This window comes from Nicotiana tomentosiformis, chromosome 9 (assembly GCF_000390325.3).
Source record: "Nicotiana tomentosiformis chromosome 9, ASM39032v3, whole genome shotgun sequence".
Classification (NCBI taxonomy): Eukaryota; Viridiplantae; Streptophyta; class Magnoliopsida; order Solanales; family Solanaceae; genus Nicotiana; species Nicotiana tomentosiformis.
Window position 1 is genome coordinate 33,668,141 of NC_090820.1, and position 25,136 is coordinate 33,693,276.

The following is a 25,136-nucleotide window of genomic DNA, read 5'->3' on the forward strand; positions in this document are numbered from 1 at the left end:
CCAAAATGCGGCCGCACTCATAAATGTACGGTCCGAAGAATGAAACCCTGATCCAGTCCAAGAGAAAGAGTGCGGCCACACTCTGAAATATGCGGTCCGCACAATTAGAGGAAGTGCGGCCGCATCTCACTTTTGTGCGACCGCAGAAAGCCATACCCACCAGTCAGTCTCAAAGTGCGGACCGCACACAGAATTGTGCGGCCGCACAACCTTCGCATGGGCAATTTTGTCAGATATTTTCAGTTGGGTATAAATAGATCTTTTTGTCATTTTTAGGTTACGTTTTTATGCACCTTAACACTTAGAGCCGTTTTTATTTACTGTATTGGGCAACTTTGTACTAGTTTAGCATTTAAGCATTAGATTTTCTTTTCTTAATCAATTATTATGTATTTTATCTTAGTTTCTTCTTTAATTTCTTCATTGTCCATGAGTAGCTAAACCCTTAGCTAAGGTTGTGACCCAACCCTAGTATGGGTACTTAATGGGTGATTGATTTAGGGCTTATTTGTGATTGGTTATATGAATTTTAGCCTAGTTCTTGCTTGAATTTGAGAATTGATGGTTGCAAACATTGATTCATGCCTAATTGACTTAGTCTGTACTTGAGAAAGTGAGACTAAAGAAATTGGGGTGAACTCAAGAAATTTGTAGCCCCAATTAAAGGGTCAAATCTAGAGATAGAAAGATCCGACTTAAGCATTTATCACTTGTTTCGTGAAATACCCATTTGGACTTGAGAAAGCCGAATTGGGCAAAATCACTCAAACTACCGAGAGGTATAGAGTGAGTAATTACGTGTGATTGCTATATTGTATCCTGATCAACCAAACATGCCCTAAAGCTATAAATCCGTTAGGTAACCAACTAGACGGAAGTCGCAACCCTAGATCTTTTATAACTTGAAAAACAACCAAAATCAAAAACATTGTCTCTTAGCTTTACAATTACAAGCCTTAGCGTAAAAGTAGAAGTAGAAACAACAATTGAAAATGTGAAAGTGTAATCTTAGGCACGTCATACATTCACACTAGGTATATACCTAATCCCACATCAAGCTCCATGTGGAATCGACCCCGACTCGCGTTGGATTTTTATTATTGCATCGACCACCTCGCAATCTAAATTAGTGGTGTGAGTTTGGGCGACACATAAATTTTTCTCGTTTCAAATAAAAGCGTGCATGTCTCTCTCTTTCACTGTTAAACGCAGTGAATATACATCAAACGCATAATTTTTCTACCTCAACTCGATATATACACGCAGTCACATATCATTGTGTATCGTCATTGGTGGCGAATCATTATCGCATTTGTATTAATCACCACGCCTTCAACTAAGTAATCTACAAATCGATTGTTGCTATCTCAGTGTCCATCGTGCTGTATCAAAATCGGCAAAGTGTTCATTGAATCTATTCTTTTATATAGAGAGATTGAAAACATTCTTCCACTGATTTCGTTGAACTAAATATACAGAAATTTTGTTTTTGAAGAAAGCACTAATTATTGAATCTGAATTCTGAAAATTGATATTCAACTGCCATGATTGTTGAAAAATCTTCGCAACCTTTTTGATTTGTGAAGGAAATATAATTTCTACATTTGTTTTTATTTGTGTCGACTGGGTAGTTACAATTCTGAAGGGATACATCGTGCAAACGTGAAGCGTGGACAGAATCCTAAACATTCCACCTATATTTGAGGGGTTATAAAATCGTGTCTGTTGGGAATTAGGCTATTTAAGTAAAAATAGAATTGCTAGCCAGTTTTCGGACTAATAATTTAAAAATAGTTAGCGTTTGCAAAATTATTGAAAAATAGACACTATTTTTTTTTTGCAATACGGACCGGTCCAGCATAATATACTGGAGATTGGTGCACCTGTGTATGAACTTCCAGCATATTATGCTGGAACTCCAACACGCGGAAAATTCCAGCATAATATACTGGAGATTGGAGCACATGTGTATGAACTTTCAGCATATTATGCTGGACCGATATATTATACTGGAACTCCAGTATATTATGCTATATACTGGAACTCCAGTATAATATATTGGAGTTCCAGTATATTATACTGGAACTCCAGTATATTATGCTGGAATATTTTCCGAATTTTGAACAGTATTTTCGTTCAGATTTATCTTTACATGAAAAGTGGCTAAATTTCAATTACTTTTGAAATTGTGGCTAATTTTTAATTACTACTTGTAAATCTGACTATTTTGAATTTCTTTCGGCTATTTAATGCCAAATTGTTTGGGCTACTATTGCCAAAGTAAATTTTAGGCCAATAAAATACCAATTATAGTTAAGCATTGTTATACCGTGTCAATTCCTCAATCAAATTCCAGGCCAACGAAATAATGTCATAGATCAAGGGGATTTTTTTCTTTCCTATATCATAATTCAAACTTATTTATCAAAATTCTTTAAACCTTGTCATTTACCCACGATAACTGTATATTATTTACAATTCATATATATTTCCCCTTAAAAAGCTCACAAATCATGGTTAGTGCATTCAATCAAGATATTTCATTACACTCTTTTCCTTTTTTTCTCCCCTCTCCCCTCTTCCTCTTATTCTGTCGCCTCTCTCTTCTTTTAATTTGCTGCCAATTTATGCCACATATTGATGCCATCAATTTTTACAAAATACCACATATTCCCATTTATGTCACATATTTTAGTTGCTGCCATTGATTTGTAGATGGTGAAGTATCCTCCATATTAGGACCAAAAAAAATACAGTGATTCAAACGAAATCGTCATTCCCAATTTTTGGGTCATTTTCTCCGGGAACATAAAATTATTCACGTATTGAAATTGGGTAATAAAATTTATTTACAACTTTCATACAATAATAATACAACTACAATATCATACAACTTCAAAATAACTTTCATAAACTATAATATAACTTAAGTACAATTTTGATACATGCATACAACTTTTATACAATATTCATACAAAAAATAATACAACTACAACAAAATATAACTTTCATACAAATTTCATATAACTATAATACATCTATTATACAATTTTGATACATAAATACAACTTTATATAAAAGAGAGTATTTACAACTTAAATATAAATTTCATACAACGATTCATATAATATACAACTTAGTTATTCAATATTCATACAAAAGAATATAGCTACAACATAATACAACTAAATATAATATTTTATACAAAGTTCACACAACTATAATATGACTTTAATACATCTTCTTCTTCGAATTTTAATATGAAAAGTCATCTAAAATCAATTCTAATATTTATTAAATACCCTTCAAATTGAGATATAAACTCCAAAAATTATTTTCGATCGTTTACAATATTACCCAATTCAAATAGATAATAATTTTTAAAAATTCAAATTCAAAATTAAGGATTCGAATTTTTTTAATCGTTTTTAATGTCTAAGGAGGCAACAGACAAGGACAGGTTCGCTGGTGACAGACGACAACGTCAAAAGAAGAAAAAGAAAAAGTAGATGGGAAAAGAGAAAATTAGCATAGAAGATATAGGACAGGAGAGAGACGAACGGGGGAGGGAAATTACTCAACGTGTTAGCTACAATCGAGGAATACCCAATTAATACTAATTTATATAAAATTAATAAATTATATATTAAATTGTTGTTAAATTAAAACCTCAATAATAAAGGTAAATAAGTTTTCAATCTAGTATAACTAAATAAAAATCACTAGATCAATGTGATGCGCATGCACAGTCAAATCGAAGTCCAATTAAAAACCTTCCAAGCCTTCAAGTGACTGGATTTTTGCCAATAACATACGATCTTATATCATATTTATTGTTATAGGTATGAAGATTCACGTGAACCCAATTAAATCAAAATTAATGGAGCTTTGTCTTCATCACAACTCCTCTTTTCCACAATTGAAAATTCTGAAGTCAAAAGTCCTCCAATTAAGTATTGAAAAGGAGGATTCTCTTTAGATTTGAGATGTTTTAGAAATTATAATCCTCATTGTTTCTTTAAATCAAATATTGTACTCCCTCCGATTTATAATAAGTAATTTTTTTAAGTTATTTTCACACATATTAAGAAATTCACCTTTTAACATTAATTAACAATAAAATTGACCATATTAACATTTACTATCTCTTCACATAAACACTCCTAACACATACTCCAACATTATTTACTCTATGGGGAATGTAGGAAAAAAATAGTTAAATCATTCTTGAAATCTGAAAAAATTACTTATTTTGGACCACAAAAAAAAAAAGCCAAAATTACTTATTATGGACCGCAAAGAATAATTTGGTGCTATTTTTCTTATCTTTAATTTCACATGCATAGAAGTTTGTGTTAGATTAGTTAGTGTTTGATGGAAGTATTTGAAAAGAGGTTGTTTTGTCCCTCGTTAAAAAAAGAAAGAAAGGAAGAAGTGTTTAAAAGTATTTCTTTATGGTTATATACACTATTTTTTTCCATTACCAGTGTAATTTAACCAATGATTGCAAGTTAGTTACTACTAATTCTTACAAGGTTAACAACTTTAATGTTTGTAATAAAGATTTGCCTGTAATTGCGTAATAAGTTATTCGATTGTATAAATATTTTACATGATCATATATATATATATATATATATATATATATATATATATATATATATATATATAAAATTTAAACCATTGCATAGTTTTCTTCTTGTCAGATATATAATCGATTATCTCATTGCATTATAGTGTCGGCATTTGAATAAACAAATAGATAATCTAGTGGACACGCCATATGTTGCCAAATGTAAGTTTTTATTCGATGTTCACAAGGTTTCTTATTTGTTTCATGTTACTCTATATTTTGGCCGGTGGCCGCTGTTACAGATACCTACTTTCTTGTCTGTACAATTTTCGTTATCTTCAAAGCAAAGGAAAAACATTATCGTAATTACATCTGTTTTGAAGTTTATGAATTTTAAACTTATTATTAAATATATAGTTTATTTTAGTTATTAAATTTATAATTATATATTAATGTATAATTAATAAATATTCTAATATAATATATCATCTAACTAAAAATTATTGAGTTCGTTCAAACCTAATATTATAGCTTAGCCCCTGGTTTTTTATTTGGTGGGATTGTGCTATTAAAACTTGGGCCCAGTTTTTTTGTCTTTGTAAGGCAGGAATGTCATTTATGTAAAAATATCAGAGATTCTGAGAGGCCCTCTCTTTAATGAACATGAGACGTGCTCTGCAACAGTACCGTAAATATAAGAGAATCCTTTTTTAAAAAATTCTCACATTAAAGAATTGGTTTCGGAAGAATTTATGTTCGGAATAAAAAATACTATCGTAAAAAAATATATCCGAAACCGCATATGAAAAGGACGCAAAAAGCAAACTTGCGCAAATACTTATTGAAACCCTCACGTAAAAGGGATAATTCTCGGAAACAAAGTGCATCGAAGAAAATATATCCGAGACCACAAATAGAAAAATGTGAACAGAAAAACATGCGCAAAATCCTTAAAAGAATACAAGGGTTAAAAAACTTGCACGGATATTCAAGCAAAAGTAATACTCAAACAAACATTTGAGCAAAAATATGTCTTTATTTACAAGAACGTGCCAAAAGAAATACAAAACGGGAAAAGACAAGTAAAGCTAAACTGCAGTACTTCCAGGCCCAGGAGAAAGAGAAGTGTCCACGCCCCCGGGAGTGGTAGACGGTTCCACCGATGGCTCGAGATTTTCCCCAGCCTGATCTCCAACATCGTCGCCCTCCGATTCTTCTTCAGTTCCCGAAAATTCGGAACCAGAACCAGATGGGCCAGATACATCGGACATCGATGGAAGGCTAGTCTTAGCGGCTAACTCAAGCTTGTGTGCCTTAGCAATTTCGGCATCAATATCAATGACACCAACTTTGGCTTCTTTCAAGGCTTTTCTCCTCATGCTGTAAATGGTGTAAGTTTTTTCAACAACGAGGGAAGCATCTCGGCGCTTGAGTTCTTCTTTGAGTTGGGTTATCTAGGCAGAAAGATTTTTCGAGCGGACCTAACAGATTTAAGGCTGACGTCAAGCTCGCGAACAGTTGAACTAAAGAGCATGTTATGCTCGATTGTTTTCCTGTACTTCGCTTCTAGTTGGGCATGCTTCGCCCCCGCGACAGCAAGCTCTTCGACTTTGGAGTTTGAGGCTGCTTCCAAATTAGTTACCATTTCAGCAGCAGCAGCCTCGCGCTCGGTTGAAGCAAGAATGGCGTCCTGGACTTCAGCCCATTTAGCCTTGGCTTCATCAAATCTAACCCTCAACAGGCCAACTTCTTGACTGAGGGTTATCAATTCTTGCTCGCTTTGCTGCAAACGAGCTTCCAAAACGTCGGCCTTGGTGGCTCTGGTTTCCAGTTTTGAGAGACGAAGAATGGTTTGGTCCCGTTCCTCCAAAAGTTGATCCCGTTCAGAAGTAAGTCCTTCCTTCTCACGAATCAACCTTTGAAGGCCCTCAGAAGCAAGAAAGTTGGCATGTAAAACAAGAAGAGGTAAAACTTAAAATACATTCATTCAAAAGTAAGAGAAATAACAGAGGAAGAAAGAAACGTATCGATGCGGCGTTATGCATAGTATTATTCAACAAACACTCTCCCGAGAGTGTCTGAATCTTTTTCCAATCCTAATCTGAAGCCAAAGGCTTCATATAGTAAGCAAACTCCACCGGCCGGGAAATAAGATTGCACCTGATAGAGACCGAAAGAGTGACATTCCTCCTTCTCTGAGGATCTTCAGAAGGGGCAGCATAATTTTGCCCCAAATTCCTATGAATTGGGGATTGTGGAAGAGGAACGCTTTCTTCATGGTCAGGTGCAGCCGCTGGAGATGATGTTGCTGGTGGAATAATGAATGAAGATGGAAGTGATATAGCAATTGCTGGTGTTGGAGAAGATGGTGGTGAAGCTGATGGGGTAGAAGAATGGGAAACAGTTGTGTCAAAAGCAACACTGGATGTTGGGTACTCGCCAACCGAAGACGGCAAGGACCCGGTACTCTGCCTTGCAGTACCGGTCACAATAATTGGGGCCCGAGAACGGGAGTTGGCATTATCTACCAAATAAAATTCTCTCCAAAGTGCCGAGACATCATCCTAGGTTAGTATGACTGTCGCAACAGGTTGAGCGTCATGTTGAGATGATAAGGATCGTCGCCTTCTATGAAGAGAAGCTCCCTCATCACTAGCTTCTTCATCGTCATCAATCATCACAGTGTCTATAACCGGCCCAGAAGGAGGACCAGGCGTCATCGCCACCGGAGATAGCTCGGGGACAGCAGTCTTCGTCCGCTTATTCTTCTCCCCGGCCACGTAGGAATGTCTTTTCTTTGGTTGCTTATCTTCTGGCCGAGGACTCCGTGAAGATGTGGTTGCACCCGAAACAGGCCCGGAGATACCTGTTCGAGTGAGAGCGTCCTGAAGCAGCCTCGATGCATCAACGGGATCAACCAAAACATCCTCATCGGGGATAGTAACAGAGCCCGCAGGTAGACCTAATTTCATAAACAAGTCAGAAGAGTTTAATCGATATGCAAAGCAGAGAAATATGGAAGCGAGGTAAGTTCAAATTATCATGATTTTTGTCCTTCCACCCGTATTTTGGGGCCAACTCTTTCCACAAGCTAGTTTCGGGCGTTGTGACATCCAAAATTTTCTGAACCCACTGGTCTAAGACTTTCACCACCGGTGAGACACATCGAGTTGCTGAAACATACAAATAATAAAAACACGTCCATAGAATAATATTTAATGAAAGAAGGAATATTAGAGATCTTACGAGCGCAGTTTCAAGCGGCCGGAAAGGATGAAGTCGTTGTTGAAATGATACTGCTAGTGGAAACCGTGGTGAACCGTTCCGTCCACCCGCGATCACTATCATCATCCATGTTGATCAACAAAGCATGGTCACCTCATTTGCAGAGATTTATCATACACCCACCCCCCCCCCCCACCCCAAAAAATCTTTGGGGAGTAGAGATTTATCATGTGAGCTAATGTTAACTCTTCTACAGTTTCTTGTCACAAACGTCGAAGGCAGGCAACCATCCTTCACACAGAACGACTTACCTGTGCTAAACACACCTGATAGCGGAGGCAAAATTATGCAATCATGGAATCAAGCTCTCCACTCAAAGAAAACGCACCCAAAGTAAAGGATATGTGTAAAAGTAGTAAAACCTTCCTTGGGAAGGGTCACTCGCTTCGATAGATCGGGAGCGATGATATCCAATTCATGGCAACGGCAACCTTTCTTCACAGCGGAATACTGGAAGGACGAATGGAAAAAGGGTACCTTCTAACAGCTCATGTACAAGCGTTAGCAGAAAGGAATTTCTCCTCAAAATCCTTTGCGGTATTGAGTCTTTTTGGTATGATGGAGTCTACGGTTGGAGCGACAAAGTCGTCAGTTTTGTTTTTGCCTTTTGAAGAACTAGTACGTTTTGAGGAAGAAACCATCGAAAAAGAGAAAGGATTTTTTCTGTTTGAAGAAGATGAAGACTCAGTAGGCGAAATAAGATGAAAAAAGTTGGAATACAAGGGGGCAAGTTCATACGTATAAGTAAAATTTTGGGGGCTAAATCCTTGGCTAAGATTACCTCGATAACCGGCAAAAAACGTGTTAAATCATGGGAAGACGCGTGTTCGGGGCATTAAATACGGAGTGACAGACGTCTAATCAACCGTCAGTGGCCTTCAAAAGGAATTATAGTAATTCCCGCCAAAAGAGTGCTTCTACCAACTTTCCGGTAACACAAAGTTATGTCACTGGAGGACTATCTGTATTGGGTAAAATATGTTATGGCATGTGGCCACCCAAGAAGGGGACACGTGGAACCTAAGCCGGGAGGACGAAAAATCGGACGCAGCTATCTCGTGTGTCACCGGAAAAGATAACGTTCATGAAGGCATTGAATACTCTGCGCCCGGTAGCATTCAATGAGGAATATTCCACAGCATTAAGAGCAACGGCCCGTTACAGAGAATTTGGCATTTATGTTCACCGTTACGTCTTCATCAATGCTCCTCATAATTGACATTAAAGAAGGGCACGACCCTAATACCTTCTTCATAACTATAAATAATAAGCTCAATGATCATTGTAAGGGACATGAATTTTCAGGCTAACTTACACTACATTCTATAAAGAATTTTAATACAGTTTTGCTTTCTCGCTTTTTGATCTCATCATTATCGTACCCGAAAATCCTGTTCCCGGACTCGACAACTCTATCATTTCATCTACATTTTAAGGCTGAGTATTTTGTATTTCATCAGTTATTTTGTTATTTTTTGGATCAAATTAATTCACTTGTCTAGAAATCACGAACAAATTCAACTGTACCGTTTTACGGATAAACATACCTGTAATTGCGTAATAAGTGACTCGATTGTATAGATTATTTTATATGATCAATATATATATATATATATATATATATATATATATATATATATATATATATATTTTAAACCATTGTATAGTTTTCTTCTTGGTGAAGATTCAATCATATATAGTGTCGGAATTTGAATAAACAAATAGATAAGTGCACACGCCATATGTTGCCAAATGTACGGTTTTTTTCGATGTTCACAAATCACAAGGTTTCTTATCTGTCTGATGTTACTCTATATTTTGGCCTGTGGCCACTGTTACAGATACCTATTTCTTGTCTGTACAGTTTTCGTTATCTTCAAAGCAAAGAGAAACATTATCGTAATTATATGTGAATCGAAGTTTATGAATTTTCTCGGTTCACTTTTGTTTGTTTTTTATTTTAAAAATAGATTTTATTTTTACTTGTCACTTTTAACATAACAATATAGACAACTTTTTTTTCTATTATACTCATAATATTAATTACTCATTTTAAATTATTTTTTCAAATTAATTAAAAATATACATCAGTTAATATGTGTATCATGGTAAATTATGCACTTCATTTATTATTTTTTAAGGGTTGTGCAAAGTCCATAGTAAACAAGTAAAAATGACGAAGGTAGTATTAAGCATATAGCTCGTTTTAGTTATTAGATTTATAATTATATATTAATACATAATTAATAAATATTCTAATATAATATACCATCTAAGTAAAAAATATTGAGTTATTTGAAACCTAATATTGTAGCTTAGCCCCTGGTTTCTTACTTGGTGGGATTGTGTTATTAAAACTTGGGCCCAGTTTTTTGTCAGGAATGTCATTTATGTGGAAAATCAGAGATTCTAAGATATCGCTTTGTCCATTTTTGGGTACATGACAATTCTTGGGAGCAATTTAGTTTGAATCATTTGCCTGATTTGAAAGAAATAATATCAATCTATTTCAAACCGTTACGAGTTCTCTGAACCTAGTCATTTTTTTAATTCACGACGTAAAATCCAAATCGTGGATATAGGAAAAAGTTAAAAACCAGAACAATGCTGCTTTAGATTTCACTGCTTGTGTTAAACAAATTACTTAGGCTCATACAACTAAGGAAAAAGAAGAGATATTATTAAGTGGTCCTATTTGGTTCCAGAAACCAGAATACTACCTTTTAACCGCAAAATACGAAAACCAATCACCATCGTAATTCATGAGCTTTCAAAATAAAATTCATAATCCAGAAGGGAATATTTGCAGAGAGACAAATCATATCCTGAGGCTCATTTTGCTCTTCAAGCTCAAGACAACCAAATAGCAGTAAGATCATAAGTTATTTTCATAATTCATGCCAAGGAACTTTCTCATACTAATTATAATAAATATATAACAGATAAACAGGTTTCAGCTACAACCAGCTTATCACTAACAAATGTGTAATACTAGCACTAGAATTTCTAAGTGATATACATAAGGTGATGTCCAAATATATACATAGAATCTGAACCTAAGCTGTTTGCTTCTGGAGAATATTACCAGTAAGCGATTCAACACGTTCTTCCTGTTTCAGCGGCTGATCATCTGAATCCAATTCTGGTTGATTAAGGCTCCGAACGAATTGAGTAAATGAAGGGAAATGTTCAGGAGAAAAGAAATCAGCACCCATTCTTTGATATGTGAACAAGCTCATGACTTCTTTTTCACCTGACAAGTTCTTCTTTATCTGTTCAAAACCATTTGAGGCATTAGCAACCATTGAGTTTTGCCCCAAGATTTCCACTCCGTGACTTCTGCAAGATGCTGCGATTTGAGCAAGCAATAACTCTGGGCTCGAAAGGGATTCATTTGGCTGGTGCTGGTCCGAGAGATCCATCCCGGGCAAGATAATTTGGCACGAATGCTTTGCGAACATCTCAACTACTGCTTCATAACCATCTCTGTTGGTAGTGTTATAGAAACCTGCTGTTAGCTCGCTAGGGTGGGATTGGGTTCTGTACCAAGAGTGCACAAGCGGAACTTTACCACAAATTGAGATCGGAACGTCATTGAAAATTTCAGAGGCAAGAGAAAGAAGTCGGTTTCCATGTGAAATCAGCTGCTCTGAGTACCAAGAAAGGAAAAAGTCACCATAAGTCGTCTCCCAAGATCCTCCATGCTCCTTGAAGAAGTTGCTTGTCATAGGTGATTGATCATATCCAGGGGCGTTGTGTGGACCGCCAAGTCCCCATAGAGGATTCCCGCTATTTTCAGCATACTGTTTGAGAGAATTCAACATGTATTCGTCATAACACTGGAATTCACCAGCTCCCTGATGATTGTTCATTTTGGATGGATTGTGATGAGAAGGATAGCGAAGCTCGCCTTCTGGTCCTAGACCAAAGGAAATTCCCTGAAAGATGACAAAATTTAGCCACTGATGATTTTTGACTTCTATATAGGTCACTTAAACGATAACTACTATAGGCAATCATTCATAGAAGTGAGATTAGTAACACTGACAAAATATCAGGTAACTTACTACAATGGCAACAGGTTAAAATATACTACTAGTATAAATTCTTTACAATCTCAATGTAAGTGAGTTAAATCCGATGTAACTATAATGCTCAAAAGATTGAACGTTAAACTGAACAATTCATACCGTGATTGTGGAATCCATGAATGGGGAAAAAGCATCCTTGAAACTCTCACAGAACTCTTTGTACACTTGAACTGGAGTCTTTCCATCAAGAACAGGAACATCAGTAACCGCGAACGAGAGACAATCTTTATAGTGTTGTCCTGAACGGTCCTTAAAGAAGATACTAGGGTCAGATTCACCAATCCGAGAAACCCATTCTGGAAGTGGGATTTTCGGTTCCTCTGACGCGTGGAAGCAAAGTGAGACATGAAGCTTAAGACCCAGTTTTTGGATCATTTCAGCAAGTGCAAGGTAGCCTGTCCAGTCATACTTTCCCCTGGTTTCCTTCTCAACAACCCCCCACCAAACTGGGAGTTCTATGCCATCTACACCGAGTAACTTCAACGCTTTTAATCCAGCTGCAATTGCTCTAGCATGGTTTACCGTATTAGTACTTGAAACAGCATCAAGTGGCAACCCAACAAATAGTTTCACGCCATCATTCTGCGAAAGCAAGAAATGTCAATATAGCAATAGAACAGTGTTTTCAAAAGCAAAAAGTGCACAAAAACAACGACAAGGTACATCGGGCTTGAAGCAAAAGCGGGAAGTGAAGCGCACAATTTACGAAATTAAAGAATATCAAACATACGTGGATTTAGTATTATAATAATAAAATCGCAATTAGCATAACCAATTTTAGCATCCAATGCACAATAATGTTGATACTAATCCAACTTCTCAAAAATGATATTCAAAAAGACTGATCACTTCTCGTTAAGATCACTTTTCCGTTGTTGTTTGAAGCGCACACTTCTCTGAAGCACATACCTTCACTAATGAAGCAATAACTTTTCACTTGCATGGCTTCATCGCTTTAAGCGACCAAGCGATGTCTTTTAATAAACTGCTATAGATCATGCAGAATTCACAATTACAAGAAAATACAAGGCAAGAAGAAATTCTCCTGAAAAATAGGCATTGGCTTACAAAATCATCAGCAAATACAATGTTGATATGCTGATTGTCATACATTGGTCTATTGACATTCCTAACTGTTGAACTACTTGAGATTTTAAACAAGTCATGCTCAGAATTATCTTCAACAGTATCTAGCTAAGCTCCTAAGAAACAAAAGTGGCCCCTTATAACTAACCTAAATGCAAACAATGCACTCATCATGGTACTGCAGAAGGCACTCAATATTTCTAGCTAAATGCTTTACCAAGCAATGCTGAATGTTGTATTCACAAATTTATAAACAAAGCCTAGGACAATTCAAACCATAAGAAACCATATTTATTGATTAAGGAAACAATGCAATCTCCATTAGCTTGATTAGACTGGCAAAAACACCGCAGGATACAAGTTACTCTCTAAAATTTGAGTAAATTTTATGGGTGGTCATTCAACTTTGTGTTCATTACGCAAAAGTTATTTTTCTTCTTTTTGTTACGTAAAAATCATTCAACTTTGTGTTCATTACTCAAAAGTCACTTTTCTTTCTTCTGTCACACAAAAATTATTTTACTTTTCTCTATTTATCACAAAAGTCACCTTGGACAGATTTTATAATACTTTTATTTGAAAAGTCTATTATGTCCTTGACATTATAAATCCTCTCATTTATGTAATACCTTCTATATTATATACTATATAATTTTTATTTAGGTATTTTACTTATAATTAAAATAAATTTAAATTATTTTATTTATTATTTTTATAATATATCCATACATTTAATTTTTTCATGGCACTCAATTTGTTTAATCATATTCAAACATGAACATATTTTAAATATAAGAATGATAAAAAAAATATTTATTTTTTAATATTTATTTAAAATAATAAAAACATATTTGTTTAACAAATGATAGTTTTTTATAATCAATAAAATTTTAAAAAAAGCTTCAAAGATATATGTGTTTAATATTAAGTTTTTTAAAGCTTTATCTGTTAATATTATATATTTGAAAGTATTAATCTGATGTGTCATTTTGCTAAATGTGCGTATTTTATTTATTAAATTAATGTGTATGGCTTGGCTGATAAATCAATGAGTTTGATTTTTTAATTTTCATTAAACATATTTCATTAAGCATGATTAAGAACGTTAACTTGAGATTTATTCACGGTAATGTTATTGACAAATTTAATTATGCTACTCATATATCTTGAAAATTAATATTAAGAAAAAATTAAATATACAAATATATTATAAAAATAATAAATAAAACAATAATAAATTATTTTAATTATAAGTAAAATATCTGGGTAAAAGTATATTATATTATATAGAAGGTATTACATAAATGAGAATATTTATAATGTCAACGACAAAATAGACTTTTTAGGTAAAAGGTTTGTAAAATATGATCAAAGTGATTATTGTGATAACTAAGCATAGTAAAATTATTTTTATGTAACAAAAAAAAGAAAAACCACAAAGTTGAATGTTACGTAACAAAAAAACAGCGTTTTTTTGGTAAACAACACAAAGTTCAAAGCATTCTAAGCCCCTTTTTCACCATAATTTATAGCAAGAAAGCTTCACTGTTCCTTTAGCCGAGCGTCCGTCAGAAACCGCCTCTCTATTTTATATAAGATAGGGGTAACTTACTAACTACCCAGATTTTACACTAGTTTTTTTTTTGTTGTTCTTGTTATTATAGCTGCAAAGCCCCAAATTTTACAGCAAAACAAAACAATTAACATATTTTCTGAGAAGCTCAAATTTACCAATCTTTTTTTTACCATACAAATGAAATAATAATAGTAATAAACTAGAATCAAGTGAAAAAAAGAAAAAGAAAAAAACAAGAACAGTTCGCTTACCGGCTTAGATTTTCTGTTGGTAGAATCATTCTCTGATATAACTGGTTCAACTTGTGAACAAGCAGAGGCTTTCAAACTGAATCCATTCAAAGATTTTAAAGGCCATTTAATACTTTGGCCAATACATACTCTTGAAATCTTCACAGAAGAAGATATCTTTGAATTTAAATTAAAACTAGCAATTTCTCTACATCCCAAATCACTCCTACCCAAATTTACCTGAGAACTTCCCATAACTGAAACCTCCATAATTTCCAAAGAAAAATCCGGAAAAAGTTTGAATCTTTATAAAATTACAACCAGAAATTTATGATATGACAAGTAAAAGGGGCTTGATTTGAAGAAATTTGGTAAAATAAAGGATTTAGAGGTAAAAATTGAAGAGTTTTGAAGGAATTGTAGAAAGAGGAATGGAGATTGAATTGGATTTGGGACCAGTTTATAAAGAAAGAGAAAAGGAATAAAAATAGCCGCAAGAAGAATGAGCCACGTGTCGCTTCCACGGCAAAAGAAAATTCAGCCGCATGATTTTAAGCCTATTTTCTTTCACTGTTCTTTTCTCTTATTATTTCCCTTTTTTGCTCGAATATTCTGAACTGTTGCGTATGTACAATTTGCTTAAAGTTATTTTGATTGTTTAGGGAAAAAATTAATACAAAATCTCGATAGTTCTAATGAATTAATCAATGTTGCTGGATGATTGTTGGAAATCTAATTTAAAGTTAATGTAGAAAATCTAAATTATTTATGATATAATATTTGTTCGTTTTTTTAATTTATATTTAAGTAGAGTTTGTATTCAGAATTATATTAAAATAAATTTTAGTTTTGAGTTAAAGTAAATTTTATATTATTATAAATATTGGTGTTGCTACCTATTATTTTGTGTGGGGAGTTGTGGAAAATATTGAAAGATGTATTTAACTTAATTTGTTAAATTAATGATGAATTTATTCAATTGATATGTTTTCTTCCGGCTGGATTCACAGAATAATATGTTAAATTTAACCCCATGTTCATTGTTCAGAATAAGAGGGTACTTTTTCTCATAAAGAATTAAGAATGATAATATCTTATCCAACTACTTTAAATTAGCTGAAATGATGAATCAAAATGGAATTAAGTAGAGTACATTTTTCTTTTACCTTTCTTAGGGTGCAGTGTGTAGATTTCTGGTTAAGCTTCTTTCTCTTTCAAAAATATTTTAAAATTATCCATTTAAAATTTTCTGTGGATATTAGAAAAGATCAAAGGTGCACTGCTGCTGACATGTTAAAAGGGCCAGGGATGCCAACCAAATTAACGACCATTTGTTTTATTTACTTTATTTCTCACTTTTTGTTTTTTATAATATAATTTTCATCTTCTACTATTTAAAATTTAAAATCAATTGAATAATTCAGAAACCATAAACGAGATGGCAGGACACGTGTCATGATCCTATGGCTCTGCTGACTCAACTGCTGACTCATTTCCTTGCCAGCTTGTTCAAACAAAGCATTCATTAGATTCGTTGACTGATTGGTTTTGATTGCTGACCATATGAATAATCATTAACAGTACAACCTCAAGAAAATGTGGATAAGGTTTATGCCTTTATGGAAAATAGATTAATTTTTAATTATAATTTTAGGTTGTCTATTTTACTAGAACAATATATGTAATGGACATAGAAAGTTAAGAATATTAATAAGGGATAAAATAATTATCTTCTCTTTCCCAACTAATTGTGATTACATTTCTAGCTTAAGATACTTTTTAAAAATGAGAAAAACTAATTAAAAGTGCAATGGATTTGATCCTAATTCATGTTATGGGGTGCTTTTGGCCATAAAAAATTACATTATAAAAATTTTAAATTTCACTTGAAGTTGAATTTTAAAATTTTTTGAAAATTTTAAAAACTCTAAAAAATCGGTTTTCAAAATTTTCACTTCAAATCACTTAAAAATAAAAATTCAAAAAAGTTCCAAATTGTATTCATGTTCAAACATAACTCTAATTTTCAAATATCATTTTCATTTGAATTTTTTTCCCAGAAATTTCAAAATTCTTATGTGGAAAATATGTCTTATATGGGTTTGGTAGTTGAAAGTCCCACTCAGAATAGCACAAGACTATTATGTAAGCCTTGGTCGATGTCTATTTTGTTAGAAAAATTCTAGATGATCTATAATCCACTTAAATTTTGATAAATTCGTGACCAAGGAAAGTAAGAAATGACTCATTTATATTGTATTATTGTTTATTATCATCATCATGATGTCATGTATTAAATTCCCATCATTCTTTTGCAATTTGTTACGCATAATAAGTGTGCTTTGTCTATCATAAGTTCATAACTAAGAGGACTATTACATGAAAACTTCGACTCATTATTTGTAAATCAAATTATTGTTTGGTTTATTAGCGTAATATTATTTCACAACAAAATTTATACTCCCTCTGTTTCAATTTATGTGAACTTATTTTTTTTAGTCCATGCTAAAAAGAATGACTAATTTTCCTATTTAGAAATAATTTACCTTTATGCAATAATTTATAGCCATACAAAATATATCTGCCTCATTTTATACCACAAGTTTAAAAATCTTATTTATTTTCTTAAATTCCGTGCACAATCAAATGATTTCACTTATATTGAGACGGAGGAAATATAAATTTTTTGAACTTAATGCCAATTCAAATGATGTGACATAAAGTTCAAGTAATTACATACATCACGTTTCTTGTGTTAGGTCTGTCTCCTATTAAGACTAGCTTCTCATGTTCTTGAAAATGCAACTCCAACTAAAATTTGTAGGTAAAGTAAATTATAAGTAATAGCTTGCAAAATAGCAAGAATCTCAATGACTTGGAGCTAAATTATATACATTGGTAGTATATGTAATCAGTTGTAACATATTAAATTATTAGGTTTTTTTTTTGGTAATTAGAAAATTTTATTACCAAGGAGAAAATATTTACAAGCAGGAAAAAAAAACTAAAGTTGAACATAAGCCCCCAACTTTAGTATGAGCAAACTAGCAATCTATCCTCCATTCTACCAATTAATATATCAAACAACAACTAAGGATAAAAATTAAACATATCAAGTTTGTTGGATGAAGTTAGGTTGGCGGAAGGAGTTCGGTTAAGTTAAATCCTCTTCGCTGAAACTTATTTGTATATATATATGGTTAATTTGTTTTTCCATATATTTATATTAAGTGTTGAATATATCCTCTAACTTCTTTGCGTGTTTATTTTTTAAATTTTTTTAAATTTCCTTAATGAAAATTATGTTTCCGCTACTTTGATTCTTATTTTCCATATCAATCTTGAATAATATGATTGATAAAAAAATATAATCTACATTCCTTGTAGGTTCTCTTTTGCCATACATGTATCAATATATCAAACAACTTATCATCTCTTTTGAGCTACAAAAACACGCTTAATTACTATAAACCATCATAGTAATAGTAATCCCTATAATTAAGGCACGGATTATATATGGGGATTGAATCAAGTAGCTCCCACGTAGACGTAGTGGTCAAATCAGCTCATGCAATTTGGCCAAATAAACGTTTAAAATTTGTACGTCTTAAATTATTTGCTTGTCGTTTACGTCTATGTTGCATGATTAATTGCACTCAAGTAATAATTAAACACACCTAGCCCCTTTTCCGCAATGCTTAACAGCAATCATATATTAGTATAAGTGAGTAGAATTATTTAGATTTGTGACCTGGTCAACATGAGACTATGACCTCAATTCTATGTTGATTCACATTTATAATTGACAAGTATTCATTATATATTAAATTTTAGATTGCAATACCGTGTCGAAACTCAACTGGTCAATTGCGTTTGAAAGACCGAAAATTTGCGATCAGACTTATAGTACTTTAAGTTTTTATGCAGTGATAATATAAACAATATTTATATAATTATGTCATTTATAAAGCAATTACCAAAAAAACTCTATAATAAATATTTGATAATAATAATAATGATAATAAATAATATGTTATCACATATTTAAAAATCTCATATAGTATGGCAGAGAGTTATAATTATGTTATCCAGGGAAAGTATTTTATTTCACAATCATTTATGCACAAGCCTGACACAAAAATTATTTATCAGAAATGCAAAAACTGAATATTTGTCTATAGAAACCATTGGCGGTGAACATAACTAGTGCCTAGTGGATATTCCTGTGTAGGCACCAATTGTTTTGTGACAAAACAGAGGTAATTAATTATGTGATACAGGCTAGGTAGGACTAAGGACAAGTTATTACAAAATAAATGTAATAATTCATTCTGCCCATATCATGCATGTAATGTATAAAAACTCTTGAGAAAATTCCAATTTATTATTTCCTCTGCAACATAATCTCTTCCCTTTTTTTTTTTCCTAAAATAAAATATGAGTAAACACATAAAAATGAGTGGCAACATTGACTGCCAGACTGAGATATGTGTAGCCAATAAGGATTCAAGATTAGATGCAGATGGGGTGAGTCATGAGTGAGTCATTGCTACTGAAAAATGCATAGGAATTAGAGAATTGACCAAAGCGGGACGTTTCTAATAAGTTTGATTCATCACAACCCATAGATGGATAGGCCAAACAAATATTACTATACTACTATATAGAATGAGATGCACAATCATTTAAATATTCAACACAACTGCGTACGCAGCAGCTATGCTGTCTGCCTCTATACACCATTACTTGAAATCGGAAGATCGTGAGTTAACTAATACACAATCACACACAAAGTAAATATAGAAGAAAAATTAATATAAGGATTTAACGAGGTTCGGCTAAGCCTAATCTTCGAGGCAAAAGCAAGAGAGTTTTCTACTATGAATTAGAAGAAAAGCACAATACAATTTATACAATCCCAACTACAACCCCTACGTATAGATCCAAAATAGTCTCAAACCTAAAAGAGAAAGGTTTTTCAATTTGACAAGAACTATAGGTTTTTCTTTCCCAAATCTATTAGGACCATGAGTTTTCCTAAATCTATAGGGATTATGGGTTTCCTAAAAATACAAAGAAATAATTCAAGCCACAAAATAACAAATCTTCCCCTTGGCTTGATTTCTCTTCATTAAAGGGAACAACGTCTCTCTACCTTGCCCTCGGCCCTCACGAGGGCTCTATTCATTATCACACACATCAACCAAGGCTAGGCAACGCCTAAACTTATTAAGAGACTCAATCTCTTTAGCCATAACACTAATCCATCGATTTGGTTTTATACTCTAAATAGCTTCTGGATTGCTATAACACTCAAACGCCTCAACGGTCTCTGCAATTGCCAAAGCAAATCCCACGGGATTTGTATATCCGAGAAGATTCCCACCAACTACGTTTGCAAACCTTTGTGGTTGGTTGATCACTCTTTTCTCTCTACTTGTTGCAATGCTATATAGTTGTTGTTGCGCAAGTGCATTAAGATTATCATCTTGATCAATATTTTGCACCTCCTCCACTTCATCTCCTTTAGAACTACTGGGCTGAGATTCAATTTCTAGCTCTATGTCGTCACTGACACCACGATTGTTTCTGCTGTTGCCTTCTCCCTCTGACTGTCCAGCGAGGCAGATTCATTGAATGTTACATCCCTGCTGATAATTAGCCCTGAAGTCTTTTGACCTGTGCACCACAACCTATAACCTTTCACTCCAGTTGCATACCCTAGAAATATGCACTTCTTTTCCCTCGTCAAAAGTTTTCCATCCCTCGCATGAGCATAAGCACAACAACCAAATATCCTTAAATTTGAATAATCAGCAGGCGAACCAGACCATATCTCAAAAGGAGTTTTGAACTCAATAGTTGTGGATGGAGATCTATTGACCAAATAACAAGCTGTATTCATTGCTTCTGCCTAAAAATCCTTTCTAACACACGAGTGTGAAAGCATGCTTTGTGCCTTATCACAAAGCGTTATGTTCATACGTTCTGCAATACTATTTTGTTGTGGTGTTCCGACACAAGTGCGGTGTCTCACTATGCCCTCTCTGCTGCAGAAATTATCGAACTCAGAATTGCTAAATTCCAACCCATTTTCAGTTCGAAGACGCTTAACTTTTCTTTCTGTCTGTGTCTCAACCATCGTCTTCCATTTTAAAAATGTCGGAAATGCCTCATCTTTTGTTTTCAAAAAATACGTCCACACCATCCTTGAGTAATCATCAATCAAAGTCATAAAAAATCTGGCACTACTCTTGGAGGGAACTCTGTTTGGACCTCATAAGTCTGAATGTATATAATCTAACTTGTCTCTGGTCTTGTACTCGGCCATCTTGCTGAACTTTACCCTTGTCTGTTTACCAAACAAACAATGCTCACAAAAATTCAAAACTTGATTTTCTTACCCCATTCAACTTATTATGCTTACTCAACAAAGACAACCCCTTATCACTCATATGACCAAGTCGCAAGTGCCACAACTAGGACTCATTAAACTCATTTTTCCTAGAAGCTACAACAGCTTCCCCTTCAACTACACTGCATGAAGATGATACAATTTAGAATGAAGTTTACCCTTCATGAGTACCACGGAGCCTTTACATACTTTAAGTATTCCATTCTCGGAGTGAAACATATATCCCTAATCGTTCAAAGTCGGAAAGAGAAATCAAATTTTTCTTTATTCGAGGAACATGCCAACACTCAATGTTTCTGATAATTCCATCGAACATTCTCAATCTGATGTTACCAATCCCCTCTACTGGTAATGGATTATCATCTCCCATGTAGACAGTCCAACTCATTTGCTGGAAAGTAGCACCAGAATCAAGAACCCAAGAATTCTGCCCATGACTAGAACTCACGGCACAAACTTCCCCTACATAATCACTATCATCAAAACTATTGCAGTGTCAACAACATGTGCCGAATTATCTATTTTTTGCTTCCCTCTTTTCTCCTTCAGCTTAGCACAATCTCTCTTGTAGTGACCTTGCTCCCTCCACTCAAAACAGTTTTGCTTCCTTGCTCTAGACTTTGATGTGGCATTTTTAAAGTCCTTTTGTTGTGTTCTTCCTCAAATCACAAGACCCCCGCCCTCAATTCTGTTGTGTGGAAAGCTCTTTTTCAACTCTTTAGAGTTTAGGGTATTACTAACATCTTCCACTAAAATATTATCTTTTTCATATAGCAGCGTATCGACAAAGTATCATAAGACTGTGGTAAAGAGCATAACACAATCAAGGCCTGATCCTCACTCTCAATTTTGATATCCACGTTCTTCAGGTCCATTATAATTGAAGTAAACTCATCAAGGTGAGTTTTAACATGTGTACCTTTGTTCATACGGAGATTGTATAACCTCTTTTTCAGGTAGAGGCGGTTTGTCAACGATTTCTTAGAATACAGATCTTCCGGCTTCTTCCATGCCAATATGTATTTTTAGCGGATCTTCCGGGTATGCCACTCGACAGGGATATTGACTTTGGCATTGATTTATTACCGAGCACTCAGCCCATTTCTATTCCACCATATCGTATGGCCCCAGCAGAGTTGAAAGAATTAAAAGAATAGTTACAGGAGTTGCTTGATAAGGGCTTCATTCGGCCCAGTGTATCACCTTAGGGTGCTCCTGTCTTATTTGTGAAGAAGAAGGATGGTTCTATGCAGATGTGTATAGATTACCGCCAACTAAACAAGGTTACAGTAAAGAACAGGTATCCATTGCCACATATTGATGACCTATTTGATCAGCTTCAGGGTGCTAGAGTGTTCTCTAAGATCGACTTGCGTTCAGGCTATCATCAGTTGAATATTTGGGAATCAGATATCCCAAAGACTGCTTTTAGGAGGCGGTATGGTCATTATGAGTTCCTTGTAATGTCATTTGGGCTAACCAACGCCCCAACAGCATTTATGCACTTAATAAATAGTGTATTTCAACCCTATCTTGATTCTTTCGTCATTGTATTTATTGACGACATTCTGGTATATTCCCGAAGTCGGGAAGATCATGAGCAACACCTGAGGACTGTGCTTCAGACTTTGAGAGAAAAGAAGTTATATGCAAAATTTTCAAAGTGTGAATTCTGGCTTGATTCATTGGGATTTTTGGGTCATATAGTTTCGTGCGAAGGGATCAAGGTAGATCCGAAGAAGATTGAAGCAGTGCAGAGTTGGTCCAGACCATCATCAGCTACTGAGATCCGGAGTTTTCTTAGTTTGGCGGGGTATTATCGCCGATTTGTAGAGGGTTTCTCTTCTATTGCTGCATATATGACCAAATTGACCCAGAAAGGTGCTCCGTTCAGGTGGACCGCAGAATGTGAGGAGAGCTTCCAAAAGCTCAAGACAGCTTTAACTACAGCCCCAGTATTGGTATTACCTACAGGTTTAGGGTCTTATACTGTGTATTGTGATGCATCGCGTATTGGTCTTGGTGCAGCCTTGATGCAAGACGGTAGGCTGATTGCCTGCGCGTCTAGACAGTTAAAGGTACATGAGAAGAATTATCCGGTCCACGAGCTTGAGTTAGCAGCTATTGTTGATGCCTTGAAGATTTGGCGGCATTATTTATAGGGTGTCCATTGTGAGGTCTACACCGATCACCGTAGTCTACAATATCTGTTTAAACAAAAGGATCTTAATTTGCGGCATCGGAGATGGTTGGAGTTGCTTAAGGATTATGATATCACCATTCTCTATCATTTCGGGAAGGTCAATGTAGTGGCCGATGCCTTGAGTCGTAAGGCGGAGAGTAAGGGTGGCAAATGGGCCGGTCCCGGGCATTAACGGGCCAAGTAGAACGGTTCAAACGGTCTCGGGCCCGATCCCGGGCCGGTCCCAAATTAAACGGGCTAAACGGTCTTTTTGTATGGACAGGTCCGGGACCAGACCGTTTGGTCCCGGGCTAAACGGTCTCGGCCCACGGGCTAAATGGGCTAAGTGGGCCTAACAGATTTTTTAAAAAAAATTAAATAGAGGTTATCTTATTATCTTATTATATTGTTATATAAAGGGGACAAAAAGTAATGGAGAATAAAGGGGTTATCTTATTATATTATTATATAAAAAAGACAAGAAGTAATGGAGAATAAAAGAGTTATCTTATTATATTATTAAAGGTAATTAAAAAAACAATACACACATACACACATATCTTAGTAACAGGCTGTTACTAAGACTTTCAAATCCACTCTTGGACATAAGATATTTTTATTTAACTCTAATAACAACTATCTTTGACGAAAAAAAGATAATAATAACAAACTATCTACTTTTGGCATTGCAACCGAAAAATGAATCTGGATTGAAGTTGAAATGCTTTTTCCTGTTAGACTGAATTGTTTAATATAGCTTATATATTATACATTTAGTATATACTATACTATACTATACTATATAATATATATATATATATATATATATATATATATATATATATATATATATATATATATATTATATAGTATAGGGTATTTATATATAGTTTATCGAATATAATTTTTATATATATATATATATATAGGTTAAATGGCTATTTTATAAATAGCCCAACGACTATTTAAAAGTTGACCGTTGGGACCGTTTGGCCCGCTAAGGGACCGGTCCGGTCCCGATCCCTGACGGGCCAAATGGTCCCGGGCCTGGCGGGCCCAAAGCATAGGACCGACCCACGAGACCGGACCGGCCCCACTAAAACTGGTCCTAACTGTCCTGGCCCGTTTGGCCCGCGGTCCCGAGCTGGTCCTGGGACTGGACCGGCCCACTTGCCAGCCTTAGCGGAGAGTTTGGGCAGCTTAGCATATATACCGGTAGCAGAGAGGCCTTTAGCCTTGGATGTTCAGGCCTTGGCCAACCAGTTTGTGAGGTTGGATATTTCCGAGCCGAGCCGAGTTTTGGCTTGTGTGGTTTCTCAATCTTTTCTTTATGATCGTATCAGAGAGCGTCAGTACGATGATCCCCATCTGCTTGTCCTTAAGGACACGATTCAGCACGGTGATGTCAAGGAAGTCACTATTGGAGATGACGGTGTATTACGGATGTAGGGCAGGCTATGTGTGCCTAATGTAGATGGTTTGCGTGAGTTGATTCTTCAAGAGGCTCACAGTTCGCGCTACTCCATTCATCCGGGAGCTACAAAGATGTATCAGGACCTGAGACATCACTATTGGTGAAGGCGGATGAAGAAAGACATAGTGGAGTATGCAGCTCGGTGTCTCAATTGTCAGCAGGTAATATATGAGCATCAGCGGCAAGATGGATTGCTTCAGAAGTTAGAAATTCTGGAGTGAAAA

The 25,136-nt window shown here is 34.8% G+C and overlaps 2 protein-coding genes across 2 annotated transcripts in view; both read right to left on the bottom strand.

Moving 5' to 3' along the window:
• Positions 1-10,722: 10,722 nt before the first annotated feature.
• Positions 10,723-15,277, bottom strand: LOC104115965 (inactive beta-amylase 9). Its single transcript, XM_009626715.4, has 3 exons — positions 14,863-15,277; positions 12,049-12,531; positions 10,723-11,796 (listed from the first exon to the last, which is right to left on the bottom strand). Exons 1-3 carry the CDS (start codon positions 15,109-15,111, stop codon positions 10,915-10,917), a joined length of 1,614 nt encoding a protein of 537 aa, XP_009625010.1. The 5' UTR covers positions 15,112-15,277; the 3' UTR covers positions 10,723-10,914.
• Positions 15,278-21,446: 6,169 nt separating this feature from the next.
• Positions 21,447-25,136, bottom strand: part of LOC138898578 (uncharacterized) — a 32,614-nt gene continuing 28,924 nt past the window's right edge. The window contains exon 3 of the mRNA XM_070184655.1: positions 21,447-21,718. Within this exon, the coding sequence (XP_070040756.1) occupies positions 21,447-21,718 (272 nt within the window). The remainder of the gene's footprint in view (positions 21,719-25,136) is intronic.